The sequence below is a fragment of the Carettochelys insculpta genome, chromosome 1 (assembly GCF_033958435.1).
Source record: "Carettochelys insculpta isolate YL-2023 chromosome 1, ASM3395843v1, whole genome shotgun sequence".
NCBI classification, from domain to species: domain Eukaryota; kingdom Metazoa; phylum Chordata; order Testudines; family Carettochelyidae; genus Carettochelys; species Carettochelys insculpta.
The window spans coordinates 47,154,103-47,178,012 of record NC_134137.1 but is presented as its reverse complement, the minus strand read 5'-3'; the positions used below and the strand labels follow the sequence as shown (position 1 = coordinate 47,178,012).

At 48.8% G+C, this 23,910-nt stretch overlaps 1 protein-coding gene across 6 annotated transcripts in view; it reads right to left on the bottom strand.

The window, feature by feature from the left end:
• The window catches only part of SGCG (sarcoglycan gamma), a 170,428-nt gene that overhangs the window by 27,391 nt on the left and 119,127 nt on the right, over positions 1 to 23,910 (bottom strand). For all 6 annotated transcript variants that reach the window (XM_074985525.1, XM_074985530.1, XM_074985499.1 and 3 more), the window contains one exon: positions 10,825 to 10,948. In XM_074985525.1, the coding sequence (XP_074841626.1) occupies positions 10,825 to 10,948 (124 nt within the window). The remainder of the gene's footprint in view (positions 1 to 10,824; positions 10,949 to 23,910) is intronic.

Here is a 23,910-nt window from a genome sequence, read left to right as displayed (position 1 = left end):
TTTTTCTGCTGCAGAGCTTGTTGGAAAGAACACCAAAATGCAGAAGAGGAAACATGGGTAGTAGAGCATCATCTTGCAGAACCACAGTTACTGCGCAGGGTGAGTAATGTCATCTTCTTTCAATAGTGTCCCTATGGGTGCTCCATACTAGGAGAATTATTGGTGGTAAGTCATCCTAGGGTCCCAGTACGTTCACTGAGGTGGCACATAAGGTATGAGGGATGCCAACCAAAGGTGTCCATAGTAGCATCTGGACTGTTTTTCTCATGACAATAGTCTGGCTGTTTAGAGCAGGAGTTGGGGAACCATTTTTTGGGCTGGGGGGCCACTGACCCACCAAAAAAATCAGAGGAAAAGTGAGGAAAAAACAACCACCACCATCAACCCCTCACTGATGTGGCCCCTAACTGAGACACCTCACTCCACTCACACTCCAGCCCTATGGGAGTGTGGTGGAGAAGGGGGACTGAGGTTCAGAGCTTCCTCCAGGATAGATTAATTCTTCTGGGGGCATGAGCAAAAAATGAGGGGGGTCAGTGTGAGGGAGGTGGCTGTTGGGGAGCAAGATGGGGATGTGGAGTCTGGGCAGGAGGGAGGTTGTAGGATCATGCTAAGGGTGGAGGCCTGAATAGGAAGAAAGGTACAGGAGTATGCTGAGGAGTCTGGGTGGGAGGGAGGGTACAGGAGCATGCTGAGGGTGGGGGCCTGAGTGGGTGGGAGGGAGAAGGAACAGGCTGGGGTAAGTGTGTGGTGGCTGGCTAGGAGGACGGGTGCAGGAACAGGCTGAGAGGGATCTGAGTGGGTGGGACAGTGCAGAACAGGTTGAGGATGGGGGGGTCTTGGAGGGTGGGATGGTGCAGAAGCAGGAAGGGGTCCAGGGTGGGCAGTCTGGATGGGTAGTAGGGCAGGAGTAAGATGGGGGGTGAGAGGTCTGCACAGGAGGAAGGGTACAGGATCAGGCCGGTGGGCTGGGTGGAAGGGATCTTCCTTGAATGTGATAGAAGAGCATTTACCTGGCACAGCGCCCTGCCTCAGACGTGGCTCCATGCCACCTGCCGCTTCCAGATACTACCCCCACTGCTTCCATTGGCTGCAATTATTCAATGGGAGCAGTAGGGGGAAAGTGTCTAGGCAGAATGTTCCTGAGCTACTCTTCCCCCAGAGTGGAAAGAGGGACTGGTAGGGTGTGTCTACACGGGCACAACTTTTCGAAATAGCCATGCTAATGGCCATTTCGAAGATTACTAATGAGGCACTGAATTGAATGTTCAGCGCCTCATTAGCATTAAGACGCTTCCAGCCGCAGCGCTTCGAAAGCCCCGCTTTCGAAAGCGCGCGGCTCGGCACGGCTACACAGGGGGTCCTTTTCGAAATGACCCTGCACCTTTCGAAATCCCCTTATCCCGATCACTGATCGGAATAAGGAAATTTTGAAAGGGGTGGAGCCTTTCGAAAAAGATCCCTGTGCTGCCACGCTGAGCCACGCGCTTTCAAAAGTGGGGCTTTCAAAGCACCATGGATGGAAGCATCCTAATGCTAATGAGGCGCTGAACATTCAATTCAGCGCCTCATTAGTAATCTTCAAAATGTGGCTATTTCGAAGATTTGTGTCCGTGTAGACACAGCTGTAGGGTGCACAGCGCTTCCTCCCACATCCAGGCAGAGCCAATAGGCCTGACTGTGGCCCACGAGACTCGGGGCTTCCCTCACACAGAGCAGAGCTAGGACTAGCGTTCCCAACCTGTGATGGTATTGAGTTTTAAGATGAAAGGGCAAAATGTTGCAACCCCTGTTCTAGGTTTGCACCAGACTTGTGCCAAGTGGGCCAGGGGAGGTGTCTAGCGAAAGCTGGTGATTCACTGAATCTGTTCATACTGCTTATATATTTGAATCATTTTTATATGCGTAGTTATAAGTATTGGCTCTGTGCTTGTATTTGAAATTTTGGTTTCTTGGAGACCACACTAGGGGGTGTGGCAACCTATTGTGAAAGGGCTCCTAGTCAAGTGAAGCTGTACTTAGAGAATCAACATGTGAGGAATCTGGCTTTAACATGTAACCCAGTAGACAGGCAATGGCAGATTGCCTAGAAAGGTGACCTGCTCATGTGACAGGTTCCATCTCAGCTGTGCGTCCATGTAGGGAGGAATAAAAGAATTCCCTCCACATGGTCCAGAGTTTGCCATCAAACCAGTAAGAAAATCAACAAGAGAAAGAAACCATCAAAGTTTTAAGCTTGCTTGCTGGAATGTGCGGACCATGCTGACCAGTTTGACTGAAGATCTTCAGGACATCAGCGACACCCGAAAGACCGCTGTCATCAATGAGGAACTGAAGAGGCTCCAAGATGACATTGCTGCTCTGCAAGAGATGCGACTTGCAGATTTGGGATCTCTAAGGAAAAGGACTACACCTTTTTCTGGCAGGGTAAAGCTCAAGAAGAGCCCAGGGAGCATGGTGTTGGCTTCGCCATCAGAAACACCCTTCTACAAATGGTGGAATTAGTCATGGGTGGATCAGAAAGACTCCTTCAGGTCATACTTCAAACTTGCGCTGGTCCTGTCCACCTGATCAGTGCTTACACTCCAACCCTCTACGCCGCACTGGAAGTAAAAGACAAGTTCTGTGACGTGCTTAGTGCTGCCATAGCGCAAATACCTGCTTGCAAACAACTGTACGTTTTGGGTGACTTCAATGCAAGAGTTGGAGCCGATTGTGACTCATGGCCTTCCTGCTTAGGCCACTTCAGTGTGGGAAAAATGAATGAAAATGGACAGCGTCTTCTCGAACTTTGCACATACCACAATCTGTGCATCACAAACACATTTTTCCAAACCAAGCCACAGCACAGAGTGTCATGGAGACACCCACGCTTGAAACACTGGCATCAACTAGACGTGGTCATCGCTAGACGTGATAACCTCAAAAACGTACTTCTGACACACAGCTATCATAGTGGCAACTGCGATACAGATCACTCGCTAGTTTGCTCCAAACTCAAGGTGATTCCCAAGAAGCTGTACCACTCTAAACCAACTGGAAGGCCCCACATTGATGCCAGAAAGACGGCAAACTCAGAGAGAGCTGAAAAGTTCAGAGAGACCCTCGAGGAGAATCTGCGCAGCAGCCCTGGGGGTGCCGATGTGACATCCAGATGGCAGCATCTGAGGGATACAATTTACAACAAGGCCTTGTCGGTGTTTGGAAGAAGAGCCAGAAACACAAATGACTGGTTCAAAGCTAACTCCAATGAGATGATTCCAGTCATCGAAAAGAAGCATGCTGCACTCCTGGAGTACAAACACTCGCCGAGCCAGAGTACCCCGCAAGCACTCAGAGTGGCCATTAAAACAGTACAGCAGACGGCCAGGCGCTGTGCCAACAACTACTGGCTCGAACTATGCAGCAGCATCCAGACCAGTGCTGACTTTGGTAATCTCAGGGGAATGTACGAGGGCATCAAGAAGGCATTAGGACCCACCCAGAACAAGATGGCACCTCTGAAATCCAAATCTGGTGAAGTCATTGCTGACAAAGCCAAACAGATTGCTGGGTCGAGCACTACTCCGAGCTGTACTCACGCGAGAACATTGGGGCTGATACAGCCCTCTATGCCGTCGAGCTCCTGCCAGTAATGGATGAACTGGACCAGGAACCAACTGTGGATGAACTGGAGAAAGCCATCGACAGCATTGCAGTAGAAAAGGCCCCGGGCCAGGATGGTATACCACCAGAGGTAATAAAGTGTGCCACTGACACTCTCCTGGAACCCCTGCATGAGCTACTGTGCCTGTGCTGGACAGAGGGAGAGGTTCCACAGGATATGAACGACGCTAACATCGTAACCTTGTATAAGAACAAAGGAGACAGAAGCGACTGCAACAATTACCGTGGAATCTCCCTCCTAAGCATCACTGGTAAACTGTTTGCTCGCGTAATCCTCAGCAGACTCCAGAAGATTGCTGAGAGGGTGTATCCCAAATCACAGTGCGGATTCCGCGCAGAGAGAGCTACTGTTGACATGGTCTGCTCTCTGAGGCAGCTGCAGGAGAAAGGCAGGGAGCAGAGGAAGCCACTCTATACTGCCTTCCTCAACCTGACCAAGGCCTTCAACTTGGTCAGCAGAGATGGACTGTTCAAACTGCTTGACAAGATAGGCTGTCCGCCATGGTTACTCAAGATGATCCAGTCTTTCCACAAAGACATGAGAGGAACCACCCAATATGACGGCACATTATTGGATGTTTTCAGCATCAGGAGCGGCATCAAACAAGGATGCGTCCTTGCTCCGACATTGTTCAGGATCTTCTTCGCAGTCCTCCTGAAGCACGCCTTTGGATCTTCAACAGAGGGCATCTTTTTGCACACAAGATCTGATGGGAAACTGTTTAATCTTGCAAGGCTGAAAGCTAAATCCAAGGTGCGGGAAGTCCTCATCAGAGATTTGCTGTTGGCAGATGACACTGCTGTAGTGTCACGCACAGAAGACCAGCTTCAGAAACTGCTGGATCGGTTCTCCAAAGCATGCAAGGACTTTGGGCTTTCCATCAGCCTAAAGAAGACAAATGTACCTGCTCAGGACGTTGCTGACCCTCCATCAATCAGCACTGACAACTATTCGTTAAAGATCGTCCACGTACTGTTTACCTCGGGTCCACCATCACTGACACCCTGTCATTGGAGTCTGAGCTAAATAGGAGGATCAGAAAAGCAGACACAACTCTGTCCAGACTCAGCGAGAGAGTGTGGAATAACATCAAATTGTACACCCACACCAAAATGCAAGTCTACAGAGCCTGCATCCTCAGCACCCTCCTTTATGGTAGTGAGTCTTGGACCCTGTACGCCCACCAGGAAAAGAGGCTGAACGTCTTCCACTTGCGCTGCCTCAGGCACATCCTTGGAATATCATGGAAGCACAGAGTTTCCAACACCGCCATCCTTGAGCAAGCTGGAATCCCAGCCATGCACATCCTCCTCAGGCAGCGGTGGCTCTGCTGGCTTGGCCATGTCCACAGGATGTATGATGGAAGGATCCCAAAAGACATCCTGTATGGCGAGCTAGCCTCTGGCAAAAGACCTCCTGGACGCCCCCAGTTGCGCTACAAAGATGTTTGCAAGAGGGACCTCAGGGAGGTAGACATGGAGCCGGACAGTTGGGAGGAGCTGGCAGATGATCGCAGCAGATGGAGGCAGGAACTACACAAGGGCCTTCAGAAGGGTGAGATGAGGATCAGACAGCTAGCAGAGGAGAAGTGAGCCCACAGAAAGCACAGTAAGGACCTGCCAGATACCCATTACACATGCAACAGATGCAGCAAGGACTGTCACTTTCGTGTGGGCCTTCACAGTCACAGTTGACACTGTAAATGACGATCCCAAATGGAACTACGAAGGGTGTGATCCATAGTATACATAGACTGAAGGATGCTGCTACTACTACTACTACTACTGGTCCAGGGTATAAAGAGGGCCCAGAGGTTTCTCCATCGTTGTCTTCAATCTAGCTCATCACTTCAGGAGCATCTCTGCTATGAACTGAGCCTGGACAGGTTGATGACCCTCCTAACAGAGACCGTACTCCAGAGAATTTTAAGATAGTAGACTATTCCACCACTGTGGCATGCCTGCAGGAAGACCTTTGTGACTGGTGTACATGCTCTAACAATTTTAGTCTCAGCTGTTTTTCTTTTTATTAATAAAACTTTAGGCTGTGTCTACACCAGAAAAAAAATCAGGCAAAAGTGGCTGTTGACAAAGGGGGTTTTTGCCAGCAGAAACATGGCTACATGATTCGAGCTCTGCCACAAATATGTAAATCAGAAGCAAAAATACACAAACATGCAAATCAGTCTTGTGAATATACATATTTCCATGTGAATATGCAAATGAGGCAGCATTTGGCATTTTCAAGTTTGCTTATTTGCATCAAACTGTTGGTACTAGTGCTCAGTGTAGATGCAGCCTTACATTTTAAGTTCTGAAGGCTTGGTGCAATGTGATCTTTCGTGTAAGATCTTAGGTATCCACTGACCTGGGTATGTGGCTGGTCCTATGGGACTGGAAGAATCTGTTCAGATTTGGTGAGCTTGATAATGATAACATATAATTTGTGTAAGGAGGGATACAGGTTGTGGCACAAGGGAAGCTGGACTGTGCAAGGAATTGCTTTTGTGATTTCGTGCTTGCCAGTATGACAACAGAAGTGCTGTGTGTGACTGGTTTAGTGTGCCTGGTAGTGGAGGACCTCCCCATCTTGGGGTGTAAGTAGCCCTTTTTTAAGCAATTTGCCCTGGTTTGACCCTCTCAGCTGTGCCCAGAAAAACTGCCAATATTACATCACATTGCTTTAGAGGTCTCAAGATAAATGATTCCTTGATAATGGAAGGGAACAACAAAATGGGTGACTGATGAAACATGCTAATTGTCTTCCTCCTCCTTGCCACTTGGTAGAGGTGGAAGCGTCACAGAGATAAGACCAAATTGGGTTGGTTTTCAAAGGAACACTGTCTACACGGCTGTTTTTGTTTCCAGAAAAGCCTCTTCCGGAAACGTGATTGTGTGAGATTATGCAAATGAAGCATGAGATTTGTAAATCAGTGCTTCATTTGCATTTTTGATCTCCCTCATTTACCGTCTGCTTTGGAAAGCAGAATGTAGTGTAGACATAGCCTTGGAGTACTGAAACTGAAGAGACAAGTGGGTAGAGCTATCTGTGGCATGTCTGATGGAAAAGCTAATGCATTCTGGTGAATGGCCAACAGGTGCTGATATGGTCTTTGCAAAGCTGAAGTTCTGGGTATTGAGGTCGTATTAGATCCCAGTACCAATTTAGAAGAATTGTCCTGTGTCTCACTGCTGCTTTGATCACCCACTGATCCTGGGGAGAAACTGGCTGGAATGTACATTATAAGGAAACATAGTTTAAGTTCCTGTATTTTTCTTGCCCTCAATTTTAATTGCAGAAACAAATTACACTTTTAGAAGGGATCACTCCCTAAGGCCAAGAACACACCAGGAATGTCAGTCTCTGCCCAGGATAGCCTTTTGGCATAAGACAGTATGTAATCCTGGGGAAAACAGGCATATCCTCCTAGGATTCAAGTTGTTCTGAGGGGGAGCAACAAAAAAATGAAGGAAAAAAAGGTGAAAGGACAACATTCCTTATCCCCAAAGTACAAGTAAAATTATTTAAAAGTTTTTTCAAAAAGCTATAAAATTTTAAATTACTACAACTAACATGAAAGAAACTCGAAGTATTAACACTACTAGTAAGAATGAAGGCAAATGCAGTTGAGGTAAGCTCAGCTCACACACTCCTGAGTCTCAGGACACTGTTGTTGAGAAAGAACAATGCAATGCATAAGGCTGCAATGGGCATGAAAAGACACTGCTGCCTAAACCCTCCGATCTGAGGTGTATGGGGTGTAGAGTGAAACACCCATAGGGATGCTTCCTTCCTCCCTTAATGTCATGCCAACCAGCGCAGGCGACCATGGCCCTCCACCTCTATCTATTCTGAGTGCTTTCTAGCATTTTTGCAGTGCTTCTGCACCGTAACCAGGAAGTAATACTATCCCATAATTTCTCTCGCTGCCTACCTCTACCCCGTTTACCATCTAATTTCCCCATCGTTACTAGGTGTTCAAGTCCTAATTTCTTCATTACGTGTCCTACAAATTTTGCTTGTCTCGTCCTTGTCCTTACTAGCAATGATCTCCTACACTGTGCTTTAATCAAAATGGACTAATTCATCCTCTTAGCTGTCCATGGAATACATAACCTCCTCCTTAAAAACCATATTTCTGTGGCTTCAATGGACTTCTCAACTTTCCCTACTTGGAGAAAAACTCTTTTAGTTCTCAGAGCAGAAGCTTCAATAAGAGAGAATGAGGAAGGCCCATGGTCAGCCTATCCCACAGCTCAGTGGTTTGGGTTCTCATCTGGAAGTTGGAAGATGTGCATTCAAATCCACTCTCTTCATCTTGTGGAGGGCAGTTTGAACTGGAAGTCTCATGCATCTCACAGGAGTACTCAAACAACTGATACAAAAGGTTTTGAGGCAACATCTTGCCAGCATAAAAATGCCTTAGATACCTAATGTAAGTAGATAGTTCACAGCTAAGAACTGAAGTAAAGCTAGATGCCTAAGTCCAGGCTGCCATGAGAAGTTTATCTCCATGAGTGGCAGGGCCTAGCACTCATCTCTCTTGTCAGCATCTCCCACTGGCTAGTTTAGGCAACTCCCCACTTAATCCACTTCTACACTTACACCAATGTTGGTTCAATTGCGTTACTCAGGGGTGGGAAAAAGCACTTCTGTGAGTGACACAAGTTTTGCCAATGTAAGCAGTAGTATGCACAGGCCTATGTCACATGGAGAAGCTGTCCCACTGACATAGCCACTGGTGCTCACTGGGGATTGTTTAATTATGCTGGTGGGAAAGCTCTCTCCTGTCGGTGTAGAGTTACATGAGAGATCTTACAGTGGTACAGCTGCATCAATACAGTTGTGCTGCTGCTAAGTTCTCTAGTATAGACACAGCATTAGGCTATTGTCTTTTGTGAAGTGCAGTCTTAGATACTTCTCTCTCTTCATTCATGATAGATGGAACAAGGCACTAATGCAGACTTCGTGGATCACAGTGCTGTGATTGTGATATTCTAAAGGCCTAAAAGTTAGGTGGTATGATACTTGTGGCTGGGTCTCTGGAGGCTGAGCAGTCTAGTGGTAGGTTGCTGAGTAGGTGGGTAGGTAAAAGCTGGCCCCTTTTCCCCCCTGTGTTTCTGGCTGAGGAAGTCTGAGCCACTCCCCACTGATATCCTAAAGTTTGGGGAGTGGCCTAGAAAGTCCAGATTCCCCTTAGTTGGGGTTTCTCAATAGATTCCCCTCTTTTCCAGGTGGGAGTAGGGGCTTACTTACTCCTGGGGCTACTGGGTGGACAGGATCTGGTTTGTGCCCTCAGACCACCGAACTAAGCTCCTGCGTCCTTACTGCTCAGCCCAAAATGGAGCAAAGCTCCTTCCTCTTTTTCCTACTCCAGGCCTGGCATAGGTTTCAAGTAAATCGGTGCAGGGCTAGCTGGACTCCTGAAGTGCCAGATGCTCCTTTCTCTGTTCCTTCATGTACACACACACCCCTCCTGACCCTTTTCAGAATTGCACCACACCCCTCACAATTGTACTCCACCCTCCCAGGAGAAGAAGTGTGCATTTACGTGAGCCCTCCCAGCCTGGTGTTGGATCTGGAAGGAGAAGGAATCTGAAAGTAAGAAGGAGAGTTAACACCTCATGATTCTGGGGTCTGTGTCCTTCATTGCATGCAGCCAGTGGAGGGGGGCTAGGTTAAAGTGTCTGACCAGGACGTAATAGTAGAGTGAATCCACCACGCGCTTCCACTAATGCTTCCTTCTCTATCACAGAGTTGGCCTTCTCCTGAGGAATAACTTTCTACTGATGTACAGGATGGGTGTTCGTCACCTCCCACTATCTGAGAGAGAACAGATACCATGCCCCAGTCAGAGGCATCTGTTTATAACAAGTACTCCTTTGTGAAGTCAGGGCTATGAAAAATGAGTTCTTGACAGAACTGAGCCAGTAGGGCTTGGAAAGCTGCATCATGGGCCCTGGTTTTCTGAATTGTTTTCAGGCTTTCATTTTTTAGGAGATCAGTGAGAGGGGTTGCAGTAGAGGAGAAGCCTGTCATGAAGCAGTGATAATAACTGGCTAGCCCCCAAAACTGGTGTACTTATTTTGTTTTGTTTGTTTTTAAGGCAGAGGGGCACACTACTGGAGGGCTTAGACATTTCCAATCGGGGTTGGATGGTGCCTATTCCCAATGCATACCCAACGTAGGTGGTGTCATCCCTCCTGAGGTGACATTTAGCAGGGTTCACCATCAGGCCGGCCTCTTTGAGCAACTTTAATATGGCAACCACATGTTGTAATTGGGTTTGCCCATTGTGACTGTACATTACAATGCAAAGTTACCAGATAAGCAACTGGAATGCAGTGGGAGCAACATGGAAAAAGGACATTCTTTGGATTTGTCAGAGTCCAAGGGAGTGAAGAATGCCATTATCTCCTTAGATCTGGGTGTGAGTGGATCCACTAGTACCCTTTGGTTAGGTCCAGGATGGAGAGCAGGTCAAGCGGTGTATTGAATACGCATCAGGTTGTTTGCATTTCCTAAACTCGTTCAATACTGTATCCTTTTATAATGTTATTTAACCCTTCCCTTATAAACAAACGTATTGTTACGGCATCAGTACCTGAAACTATCATTAACACTTGTATAATTATAATAGTCTCTTTAAAATGGCTTAGGCTATGTCTAGACTAGAGTTTTGTTGACAAAACTCACGGAGTATCCAGATTCTCAAGGGTATTCTGTCAACAGTAAGTTGACAGAATGCAGCACTTTCATCGACAATTGTACCCCACTACCCATGAGGAAGAATGCCCCTGTCAACGGAGACCTGTCAACAAAAAGCCGGCCTGGACATTCCAGGGGACCTTCTGTCCAAAGAGAGGGCTTCCAGGACACTGGACAACTCTGTCTGCTATGCTTCTGGTTGGCTGTTCTGCTGATAGAGTGGCCAGGCAGTCCGGCTGCTGTCTGTTGACAGAGTGGGTCTCTCTTTCAGTCTGCTTTTGTGGTCTGGCTGTGATCTGCTGACAGAAGTTTTGTTGGAAGATATTTTCTGACTAAAACTTCTCCCAACAAATCCTTCTAGTCTAGACTTAAGGTTATTGTCATTGATGACAATATCAGACTGCATGAGTATGAAACACAGTAATAAAAATATTATTTATCATACTAACCACTCCATCACGACTGTGCAATTTGATATCCATCTGAGAGAGAGCTTCAATATTGCCAGCTTGCGCTTTAATATTAATCCCTTTTGGTGCATTCATGCTTAAAGACCGAGTTGGTGATTCCAATCTGAAACCAAGTAGAGAAAATCTGGTTGTAGCATATTTTTAAAAATTTTATTTTGTAAAATAACTGAAAAAAAGCTTTTGGACATATGAAACATTCTGAGATAGTGATATGAGGAACTCTGTAAAAGATGATAGTTTCCTATTTCTTTAAGCAGGCTTGAAACAGTGTAGAGTATCTCGTATGACAGTTCAGAAAGAACTCAAGATCATATTATATGGTTCTTTATGTACAAATACTCTAAAATAAATTTCTAAGGTGAAATTTTCAATGAGACATAATTTGTTCTGACAAATATTCATATCTGTAAATTTATTTTATATATTTCACTTGATATAAACCAAAACATTCTAAAAACAGTTAGTAAAACTCTAATGTCATTTAAGTTTTCCCACTGACTTAAATGAGGCCAGGATTTCATTCAATTCATTTATATGCACTCTGTAAGTAGCCTAACATTGGAAAGTTACAACAACTAGTCTTGTCTGGAAAGTATCTGAAATGAATCTGCCAAAAATACTCAGAAATAGCTGAAAGTAATCAACTTAATGTCTAACATATGCCAAACATATATTGTAACAGAACCTTTTCAAACACAGCTGTGCCAGAAGGTGGCAGAAAGGGACCATGTTAACTGAATCATTGATCGTTTCAACTACATGAGATTAATGGACTTTTATTTGTAAAAGAAATCATGACTTTTCCCACTTCGGTATTCAGCATTATTTACTTAGAAATCCAGACTTTGGTTGGATAGGACAGGTTTTTTTTTTAACGTTTATGCTGACTTTTTGGCAAGTTTAGTTCTTTTGCAATAGGAGGGCCAGCACCCTTCTAACATCTAAGGTGTGCAATTGGTTTCTTGCTTATTTTCATTTAGTTTTAGGAAGAAAGCTGTAAGGTGAATAGGATGGTTCAGATGAAATGATGATGATACTTTGGTTAGGAACTTTGGATGTGGCCATAACATGACCTTATCACGGAAGAAAACTGAGAAGAAAAACTCAATAAAACTCAGATGAAAAATTTCACCTCTCTGTTAAGTAGATGTGATGGCTTTGAGAAAGACAGTTTGCATGGGCAGGTATATAGGAACAGATCACCCTGGGTTCAAACAGGGAGCTGGCAAGGCAGCGTACAACTAGCCTGAGATCCCAAGGCGGAGTGAGGCTACATCTATATTACAGTATCAATTTGAATTTATTAAAGTTGATTTTATAATGCCAGTTTTTCTAAATTCAATTTTGAGTATCCTCACTTTCCACGGGCTCCCAACAAATTGGACACATTGCTTCCACAGAGAAATCACCAAACACTGACTCTTGCAGCAGCGCAGTGGGGGAACCTATCCCACAGTCCCCTCAGCCCTGCATTCTGAGCCAGGAGCAGCAGTGCTGTCAATTCCCCAGATTCAGCAGCTTGGGGGATCCAGGAAACTGACAGTACAGCAGCCCTGGTCAATTTCGTGGCTCCTGCTAGTACAGTAAACCCTCCATTTACTGGACTAATAGAGCTGTCCATTCTTCCCCATAGTCCCATAAAAGTGAGGGTTTACTCTGCCGCTGCACAGGCTCCCCCAACCCCAGTCCACCCCAACTTCCCCAAAAAAATTCCTCCCGAAAACAACCCTCCAAAAACACCCAACCCCCCCCCCCCGCCCCGCTAAAAAAAAACCTCTTAAAAAGAGAAACAAACCCCTGCCACTCATTGGGGCCCATGGAAAAGCTGCTGAAGCCCACTGGCTGGGGGCGCCTGGTTGCAGGTCCCTGCCTGGCCATGGGGTGCCTGGCCCCATGGAGGTTCGAGCAGCCCAGCGGCAGGGTGCCTGGCCCTGCCCTGGCATGAGCCGCCTGGCGGCAGGGTGGCTGATCCTGTGCTGGCTCGAGCAGCCCAGCTGTGGGGTGCTTGGGCCTGTGCATGGTTGGAGCAGCCTGGCCACAGGGTGCTTGGCCCTGTGCCGGCTCGAGCAGCCCAGCCACATGGTTCCTGACCCTGTGGTGGCGTGAGCTGCCCGGCTGCAGAGTGCCTGGCCCTGTGCCAATTCGAGCAGCCTGGCAGGAGTGTGCCTAGCCCCACACCAGCTCAAGCAGCCTGGCCATGGGGTTCCTGGCCCCTGCCACAGGAGTTCAGCAGCCTGGTCAGTTTCCCAGCTCCCACTAGTAGCGGGGAGCTGGGAGCCAGGTGCTGCATCACAGCCTTGTGGGATAGATAAGGGAGATCAGTGGAGACTAATAAATTCGATTTTAGGACGTGGCGCTTCCACGCTGGTCTTTAATCGAACTTCTCAATTCAAGCTTGACACTATACCCGTCAGGTAACTGTGATTTTGTAATCCTGATATCAGTGCTCCCTAAATTGAGCTAATGGTATTTTCAGTGAAGACAGTCACATGGTAATATCGAGCTAACGGCCTTAAATTTGAATTCATCTCGTAGTGTAGATGCAGCCTGAGATGGACTTCTGAGTATAGGTTTTGGAAGCCCTTGAGGAATCCTTTTGTTACCAGGTTACCTCAAAAATGCCATTGTCAGTCAAGTACCTCTATTCATTTGACTAGCAGTCCTTGCACAACAAGCCATCCAAGCCTCATGCTGATGTTTCTCAGAAGCAGGCATTTGGAAAACGAGTGCATAGCCAATTGCTATAGCTTCAAATACAAAATGATGCACGTATATGAATGACGACTCATAAGTTTTTTTATAAACATTGGATCAATGGATACTGATGTCTATTCACAGGTACCTGTATCTACAAGCAGCCATTTGTGTCCACACATGGTTCTACTTCTGGGGGACTACTTTTAATAATGACTCCTTGGTGGGTGAGCTCAAGGTTCACTTCTTTTCATCTTTGTGAGAGTCTGTTGCCTCTCTCTTTCAAGACATGGAAAAGTTTGGAGCAGCAGAGGACAGTGCCGGTGTCAAACACTGCATGGGAGAAATAGGGTTTGTCTACCCTACCACCTTCCTTCGAAGGAAGGATGGTAATTAGGGTGTGGGGAGTTTGCTAATGAAGTGCTGCGGTGTATAGGCGGCACTTCATTAAGCAAAGTCCCCCGGCGACAGCTCCGAAGTTTTAAACTTCGAAGTACTGGTACGCGTCTAGCCATGGCTCACCCACCAGTACTTCGAAGTGCCAGGGCATCTTTCAAGTCCCCTTACTCCTCAAAATTTTGCATGGCAGCACTTCATTAGTAAACTCCCAACACCCTAATCACCATCCTTCCTTCGAAGGAAGGTAGTAGTGTAGACACAGCCATAGTGTAGTCAGCGTCTGTGTCTGGCCAAAATGCACTCTCCGTCACTAAAACTGTTAGCTTCATGTCATACTTCTATCAGGTCCTTGCCTGTAAGCAGAGGAAATTGGTGCACTTCCGTGGTATGTGCTCCTTTCCCAAGGAATTAATATAAGATGAGGGCCTGTCACTTACAGGGGTGGTCACAGCAGAGAAACCCCTAAAAATCTTTTAACAGATATGCTAAACATTCCTAAAAGCAGTAAAGCTTTTCCTATGAAGGGTTGTGCTAGAGATTCTGTCCCACACTGCACATTGGACTGAGCAGTGCTATTTAGTATCTCCTGTGGGCACAAGATAGAGAGGGGTGAATGTGCAATCCAACAGGCAGTGCTATCAGACACAACTGATCCTACAATGCAGGGACACAAGTGCTCCTAAAGTGAAGCACCTATAATCACAAGGTTCAAAAAGTATTTTTTCCCAACCCCCTTGAGTATTTGGTGGCATGGCCTCAAGATTACAATGTTTAGTACATTTTGGTAGCAACACCCACAAATGCACTGGTCTCTGTGTCAGTGCAAGAGCTGGAACTGTGGACATGCTCTATAGACAGGAGGAGCACAAAGGTGGACATGCAACAGTGGTTTCATTATGGCGGTGTCCGTAAGTTGGGAGAACTTGCACTGACAAAGCTCAGTAGTGTAGACAAGGCACTAGTGCTGGAACAACCTGTGAGAGCAAGCAGGACCATCCCAAGAGGAGAGGGGCCTGGGGGAACCCCCTCCCCAGTGTCCCAGGCATGGGGCTCAGGGCACCCTCCTTGTACTGCAGGCCCTGACCCATTACCCCCTCCCCGAGTAATGGTGCCCAGGGGATTACCTGGGCTGAGGGATAAGCATGCTGTGGCAGCAGTGGTTGCCTCTTCTTTCTCTCACTACATGCTCTTTCCTGCTGTGCCATGCTGCTTTCCTGGCCTGTTGTGTCCTGAGTCTCCACAGGCAGTATGTTAATTTACCAGTATTCATTCCCAAACCCCCCAAACAAAAGGATGAATCCAGACTGCATTTTTAGATGCAAATGGAGCACTATCATCTCATCTGCACAAAACTGAAGACTTTAGGCCCTCTTCTGAGTTACTTATATTGTATGGTGATCACTGTAAAGGACAAGCTATTTTTGCCCAGTCTTTGTCTAGCTAGATCAGTCTTCCCTCTCTTCTCCTGAGTCTTAGAGCTCAATATACTTTGGCAGTTATTGTGCCTGTAGCACATGCTAGAAATACTTTTCTTATTGAAATAAGTAAAGTTGGCACTCGGAATTCAATTCAAACTCTCACTGAATAGTTTACATTAAATTTGGCAGCCAGATCTGATGGGTACTTTGTCTGAATGGTATTTTAGTCATTAATTAGGTCTCTGTGTTGCTCCCTCCATCCTTGCAATATTGTTTACCAAACTATTCCACAAGTGGGAATATGCAGAGGACATTTGAAGAAGAAATGAAGGTTATTTACTTGTAACCAGTTTATTGAGATGGACACATTTCCACAATTCCTTCCCATTTTCCCCTGGTTCCTAATTGAAAAGTATCTCTGGACTTCATCAAGGAGGATGGAACTGAGGGTGCAACAAGCAGCATGTCTCCTTTTATACCCTCAGAACATGTTCAAAGGCTGAGGGGCACAGCAGGAAGTGCATGTATCTAGCAGGTATTACTATGAGAAAAATCCACCATCCAAGTTGCATCAGTTGGCACATCCTAAGAGTGTGAATGTGCAGAGTCTATTTCGTGCAACTCTGGTTACAAGTAACCTTCCTTTCTTGCATTTCATACTACCACATCCCTTTTTACCCGTTACTACCGGGCTCTGGGAGTACAGGTGATGGAGTTGGGAGTGCAGATGGTGTTCTCCTCAATTCTTCTTGTCAAAGATAGGGGCCCAGGCAGAGACGGGTGCATCCTGGAGGTGAGTGCCTAGCTGCGAGGAGGGGTGGTGTTGCCAGGAGCGCTTTGGCTTACTCAATCATGGATCCTATTCCATAAAGGACTGCTAAGCAGGGATGGAATTCACCTTTTGATGAATGGGAAGGATGTATTTGGATCAAGACAGGCTAACCTAGTGAGGAGCGTTTTAAACTAGGTTCGATGAAGACAGGTGACCAAAGCCACAGGTAAGTAAAAAAACCTGGAGACCTGGGAATTGGGTTGTAAATGGGAGGGACCATGGGCTATAACAGCAGAGAAAAAAGAGGGACTAGGCAGAACTGGGAGGCAAAAGCAAATCAATGTCTTAGATGCCTTTATACAAATGCAAGAAGAAAGAAAGGTTACTCACCGTAGTAACGGTGGTTCTTCGAGATGTGTCCCCATGGGTGCTCCACATTAGGTGTCGGGCTCGCCCGGCACCGCAGATCGGATCTTCCAAGCAGTTTCTGCCGGACTGCGCATGCGCCGGTGCGCGCCGCTCCCCCGCGCGCTCCCGGCCATGTGCGCGATCCGGTCCCCACCAGTTCCTTGACCAACCGCCTCGGATGCTCCTGCAAAACACTAAACAGAGATCCGAAGCGGGGAGGATGGGCGGGTAGTGGAGCACCCACGGGGACACATCTCGAAGAACCACCGTTACTACGGTGAGTAACCTTTCTTTCTTCTTCAAGTGTCCCCGTGGGTGCTCCACATTAGGTGACTACCCAGCAGTAACCCAAGATAGGAGGTGGGTAATCGGATTATGTGCAGCTTGTCCCCAAGAGGACCGCTGCCGAGAGACGGGTATCCTCTTGGAATACCCTGTGAAGGGCGTAATGTTTGGCGAAGGTGTCACAGGATGACCAGGTCGCCACTCTGCAAATGTCTTTTAGCGCAACGCCCTTGAAAAAAAAAGGCTGTTGATACTGCCACCGCCCTAGTGGAATGAGCCCTGGGCGTGGCCAGTAAAGGAGTCTTTTTGAGTTTGTAGCACATTTTTATGCAAGATACGATGTGCTTAGAGCTTCTCTGCGAAGAGAGACATTCTCCTTTTGATTTGGGAGCGATAGAGACTAGGAGCCTATCCGTTCTCCGGAAGGACTTGGTCCTGTCCATATAGAAAGCTAGCGCCTGCTCACGTCCAGGAGGTGTAGGTGCGCCTCTTTGTTAGAGTTATGAGGCTTTGCATAAACAAGGGTAAACAATAGGTTCGTTAGTATGAAACTCAGAAAGAAACTTTAGGAACAAAGGCTGGATGCAGCCGTATGGTTACCGCCTCCTTGGAAAAACAGCGCAGGGCGGCGTTGCCATAACTGCCTCAAGCTCGCTCACCCTGCGAGCTGACGTGATTGCGAGAAGAAAGGTCGTCTTCATCATAAGGAGGCGGAGGGAAACCGTGGCCAAAGGCTCAAACGGTGGTCCCCTTTTCGCATTAAGCACCAGGTCCAAGTTCCACAGAGGTGGAAGCGGTTTCTGAGGGGGGTATAGGCTTACCAGCCCTTTGAAGAACCTGGTAACCATGGGATGGGCGAACGCCGTGTGCCCTTCCTCTTCGTGTCTGAATGCCAAAATGGCGGCCAGGTGGACCTGAAACGAGGATAGCGAGAGTCCTCCTCTCTTGAGGTCCAGTAAATACTCTAATATCACAGCCATAGGCACCGAAATGGGGCTAGCTGTTTGGTAGAACACCATGCTGTAAAGCGAGTCCATTTCTGCTTGAAGGTCTTCCTGGTGGAAGTCCTCCTGCTACTTTCTAGGACTTGCTGCACTTCCTCCGTATATGTGCTCTCTAGGGAGCTGAGCCATGGATTAACCACGTTTGTAGTCGCAGGCTTTGGGGGTGCGGATGCACTATGGACCCCCGGGCTTGCGTGAGCAGATCCCGCGCCACCGGAGGGGACATCGGTGGCCGGTCCGACATGCGCAGGAATAGGGGGAACCATTGCTGTAGATCCCACGTTGGGACTATCGGGATCATTCAGGTTCCTTGCCTCCTGGCTTTCTGCAACACTTTGTGGATGAGCACTGTGGGAGGGAAAGCGTAAAGCAGGGGGCCCCTCCATGAGATCGCGAAGGCATCCCTCAGGGACCCCCGTCCCAGTCCTGCCCTGGAGCAGAATCGTGGGCACTTCTTGTTGTGCTGAGTAGCAAACAGGGTCTATCTGGGGAAAAACCCCATGCGTGGAAAAATCGGTTGCAGCAGATCGGGACGGATCTGCCACTCGTGCGTGAGTGGGAAACACCTGCTCAGCTGGTCTGCCTTCACATTGCGAGCGCCTGGTAAGTACGAGGCTTTCAAGGTTACATTGTTGGCGATGCAGCAGTTCCACAACCGGACTGCTTCTACACATAAGGCACGGGACCGAGCTCCTCCTTGCCGATTTATATAAAACATGGTGGAGGTATCGTCTGTACTGATCCCGACTACCTTGCCTTTCAGTTGGTCTCGAAAGTGTCTGCAGGCGTTGAACACTGCTTCGACCTCCAGTATATTTGTGTGCAGTGACTGCTCCATAGAGGACCACAGCCCTTGCGTCACCTCTTCGCCCATGTGTGCTCCCCACCCTATGAGGGGGGCATCTGTAGTAAGAAAAACCAATACGTGTGGTTGGTGGAAGGTTACCCTTGTTAGCAGGTTCTCGGGGTTTACCCACCATTGCAGGGATTTGCGCACCTCCGTTGTGGGCGACGCCATCCTGTGAACAGTGTGTGCTGCCGGTTTGTATACGCTCGCCAGCCAATGCTGCATGCTGCGCATGTGTAACCTGGCGTTCTGTTCTACAAAACGTCGCTGCTGCCATGTGGCCCAGCGGCTGTAAGCACGTCAGAACCGGCACCATAGGGCTGAAGGTGAAGCCTTGCGCGAGGGAGCCGATGGCCCGAAAGCGAGTCTCTGGTAGATACGCCCTCGCTGTAATAGAATTTATGCGTGCCCCTATGAACTCTATGTCCTGTGTGGGGTCTGTCTTTGATTTTGTCAGATTGATAAGCAGGCCGAGCGAAGAGAACGTGCCTGCTGTGACACATATTATGCGTAGTACCTCCTCCTTCGAGGCCCCTTTGAGTAGGCAGTCATTCAGATACTGGAATATAAATACCCCCTGTCTGTGCAGGTAGGCTGACACCACTGCCAAGGTCTTGGTGAAGACTCTGGGGGCTGAGGAGAGCCCAAACGGTAGGACCTTGTAAGTCGAGGGCTGCGAACCAATCTCCATCGTCTAGTGCCGTAAGGATGGAGGCGTTTGTGATCATCCGAAAACGTTGCTTGCGCAGGTACCGGTGAGGCCTCGAAAATCTAAGATGGGCCTCCCCGTGAGGAAGTACCTCGAGTAGAACCCTCTCCCTTGCAGTTGCTCCGGCACTCTTTCCACTGCCCCTACGAGCATGAGATGGTCTACCTCCTGCTTGAGCCTCGCTACATGGGAGGTCTCCTGGAGGTGGGGCCCCGGGTGGAGGTCATGGCGGTGGGAGCAACTGGGAGGGGATGGCGTACCCCGTGGCTATGATCTCCAGCACCCATTTGTCTGTGGTGATCCTTTGCCACTGGTTATAAAATGGTCGGATGATGGCCTTGAGCACTGGTTTCGTGCCCTCTGGAAGCGAGTCCATGAGGGAGGTCAACCTAATGTGGTTGTCGAAATTATGGTTCGCTAGATGCGCTGCGTAATTTGCCATTGGCAACAGTAGCGTGGAGGAGGAGTAGACCTTTCTGCCCAACAGCTCTAGCTTTTTGGCATGTTTGTCTATTCCCCCACGTTGCGACGACTCCACCACCAAAGAATTTGGTTGTGGGTGGCTGAACAGGAACTCCATGCCCTTCGTGGGCACGAAGTATTTTTTTTTTTTTTTTTTTTTCCGCTCTTTTGTGGACAGGCGGAATAGTCGCAGGAGTCTGCCATATCATAGTGGCGGACTCCAAGATTGCGTCATCAGCGGTATTGCTATTTTGGAGGAGGCCGGAGGTCTCAGATTTTTGAGGAGCTTATGGTGTTGCTCTTGCACCTTTGCTGTCTGGAAGCCTTGCGTGAAGGCCACCCTCGTAAAACAGCTCTTGGAACTGTTTGAGATCGTCTGGAAGATGGACGCCCCCCGGGGCCGTAGCCTCATCCGGGGAGGAAAGCGAGGAACCGCTGGGGTACGTCTCTCTGGACCCTTCCGGTTCCTGCTGGTGATGGTACACCCACTCACTAGAGGTGTGCGAGGAAAATCTCGGGGTTCCATAACCAGTCCCCCCTGAGATGCTTAAGTCTCTGTCCCCGGTCGCAATTGCCCTCGGGGGTACGAGATCGTTCGTAGGGATCTTTCCCTAGTAGATTGCCGATGGTGTCTATGCTCTGTGTGGTAGGGGCAACCATGGCAGTATAAGCACTAGTCTTGGGAAGGTGACCTAGACCACTCCCTTGGTGCATACCCTTTGCGTCTGGGGGAGGGAGACCGTCGAGACCCCGGAGAGAGCGACTTTGCCTAATAGTCCAGCGGTTCAAATCCCAGGAAGGGTGGAGGTGGTCCCAGCCAGGGTGAGGCTGGTTGCAGAAATGGAGAAGGGGGCTCCGGGTAGGCCAAGGGGGGGGGGACCCCTGCCTTCTAGTTGGAGTCTGCAACATAGCGGAGGGCTGTGAGAAAGCAACTCCACAGCCCTGTGCGGAGAGGGGCTGCAATGCCTCCTCTTGTGTGCAGTCTTCCCCCTCCCTTGAGGAGGTAACTCCGCCCCTGACATACAGGGGATCCCGGCCCCGTCCGCACCGAGCTCGGCACACTCGAAGTCGGTGCCGCACGTGCGGTGTCCTTCGGTGCCGGCAGGCTGCGTGCCTGCGCGCTCTGCACCGCCGGTTTTCCGGGGGTCGGTGGTACCGGCGCTTGTTTAGCCGCCGCCCTGCCTGCGGTGCAGGGCGGTTGGCTGATTATCGAAGGGTGAGCCGCTTGCACGTGGCTCTCCGTGCCGCCGCCGATCAGCTGTTGCTGCGGCTGGGGGCTGCTCGCTCCTCCCGTCCCGCTCGCTGTTGCTGCCGGCAGGGATCGGGCTGGGGAGCATACAGGGCATTCCGGCGTCTGCACCGAGCTCGGCACGCTCAAGGGCGGTGCCGCATGTGCGGTGTCCTCCAGTGCCGGCAGGCTACGTGCCTGCGCGCTCTGCACCGCCGGTTCCCCGGGGGTCAGTGCCGCTGCCCGCGGTGCCGCCGGTACCGGCGCTTGTTTAGCCGCCGCCCTGCCTGCGGTGCGGGGTGGCTGGCTGATTATCGGAGGCTGAGCCGCTTCCACGTGGCTCTCCGTGCCGCTGCCGATCAGCTGTTGCTGCGGCTGGGGGCTGCTCGCTCCTCCCGTCCCGCTCGCTGTTGCTGCCGGCAGGGATCGGGCTGGGGAGCATACAGGGGATTCCGGCCCCGTCCGCACCGAGCTTGGCACGCTTGAGGGCGATGCCGCATGTGCGGTGTCCTCCGGTGCTGGCAGGCTGCGTGCCTGCGCGCTCTGCATCGCCGGTTCCCCGGGGGTCGGTGCCGCTGCCTGCGGTGCCGCCGGTACCGGCGTTTGCTTAGCCGCCGCCCTGCCTGCGGTGCGGGGCGGCTGGCTGAGTATTGGAGGCTGAGCCGTTTCCACGTGGCTCTCCGTGCCGCCGCCGATCAGCTGTTGCTGCGGCTGGGGGCTGCTTGCTCCTCCCGTCCCGCTCGCTGTTGCTGCCGGCAGGGATCGGGCTGGAGATACTTTCCTCCGTTTCTGCGCTGATGGAGTGAGGGAGGCAGCTTTCCTTTTAAGGGCCCCGGAGGGTCCCTCCTGCTGCGGCCGCTCCGGCGCTTCTGGCTGGAGGGCCTTATCAAGAAGCAGCATTTTTTTTTTTTTTTTTAAAACCTGAAGAGGACATTGTTGGTGAGTCTTTGAGTTTTTAAGTGGGTACTTAGCACCTTCTTTGTGCCGTTTTCCCCGTCCGATGGCCTGCCTTAGCAGGAGGGCTGATAGCCCTAGCTCCTGGCCTCCAGCGCTTGTTACTGGGACTGGCTGAGCTGTCCCTCTCCTAGCTTGTTCGTTGTTTTTTTTTTTTTTTTACAAAATAACAACCGGCTAGCTTATAGTAGCCTAAGTGCCTGAAAAAAACTTTAAGAAAAAACAGATAAAGTCGTTGAATACACTACTTGGCCTTAGCCTAGTTGGATTCCGTCTGCAGCCGACGGCGGTTAAGAGGAACTGGCGGGGACCGGATCGCGCACATGGCCGGGAGCGCGCGGGGGAGCGGCGCGCACCGGCGCATGCGCGGTCCGGCAGAAACTGCTTGGAAGATCCGATCTGCGGCGCCGGGCGAGCCCGACACCTAATGTGGAGCACCCACGGGGACACTCAAAGAAGAATGGGTAATAAGCAGGAAGAACTTGACATCCTAATAAACAAACACAACGATGACATAATTGGTATCACAGAAACTTGGTGGGATAATACACATGATTGGAATATTGGTATAGAAGGGTACAATTTACTCAGGAAGGATAGGCAGGGTAAACAGGGAGGGGGTGTTGCCTTATATATTTAAAATGAGCACACCTGGATAGAGGTGGAGATGGATGCAGGAGACAGACATATTGATACTCTCTGCATTAGGTTAAAAGGGATAAAAACAAGGGTGATGTCATGATGGGGTCTACTACAGACCACCTAGCCAGGTAGAAGAGGTAGATGAGGCTTTTACTAAACAATTAACAAAATCATCTAAAACACAGGATTTGGTGGTGACGGGGGACTTCAGCTATCCCAACATATGTTGGAAAACTAACACAGCGAGGCACAGACTATCCAGAAAGTTCTTTGACTGCATGGATGACATTTTATTTATTTCAGGAGGTGGAAAAAGCTGCTACGGGGAAAGCAGTTCTAGATTTGATTTTAACAAATAGGGAGGAACTTGTTGAGAATTTGAAAGTGGAAGGTAGAAAGTGACCATGAAATCATACAGTTCATGAGTCTAAGGAATAGTGAAAGGGAGAACAGCAAAATAGAGACAATGGATTTCAGGAAAGCAAATTTTGGTAAACTCAGAGAGCTGGTAGGTAAGGTCCGATGGGAAGCAAGACTAAGAGAAAAAACAACTGAAGAGAGTTGGCAGTTTTTCAAAGGGACATTATTAAGGGTCCAAAAGTAAGCTATACCACTGCATAGGAAAGATATGGTAAAAGACCACCTTTGCTTAGCCAGGAGATCTTGAATGATCTCAAAATCAAAAAGGAGTTATATAAAAAGTAGAAATTAGGAGAAATCACAAAAGATGAATATAAGCAAACAATACACGTATGTAGGGGCAAGATTGGAAAGGCCAAGGCACAAAATGAGCTCAAACTAGCTATAGACATGAAAGGTAACAAGAAGTCATTCTATAAATATATTAGAAGCAAGAGGAAGACCAAGGACTGGATAGACCCACTACTCAGTGAGGAAGTAGAAACAACATCAGGAAACTTGGAAATGGCAGAGGTGCTTAATGACTACTTTGTTTCAGTCTTCACCAAAAAGGCCAACGCAGAAATGCCTAACATAATGTATGCTAGAGGGAAGGGGGTAGGTTTAGAGGATAAAATAAAAAAGAACAAGTTAAAAATTACTTAGAAAAATTAGATGTCTGCAAGTACTTAAGGAGATGATAGAGGTGGTTTCTGAGCCTTTAGTTATCTTCTTTGAAAAGTCCTGGAAGTTGGAAGAGATTCCAGAAGACTGGAAAAGGGCAAACATAGTGCCCATCTATGAAAAGGGAAAAAAGAAAAACCCAGGAAACTACAGAGTAGTC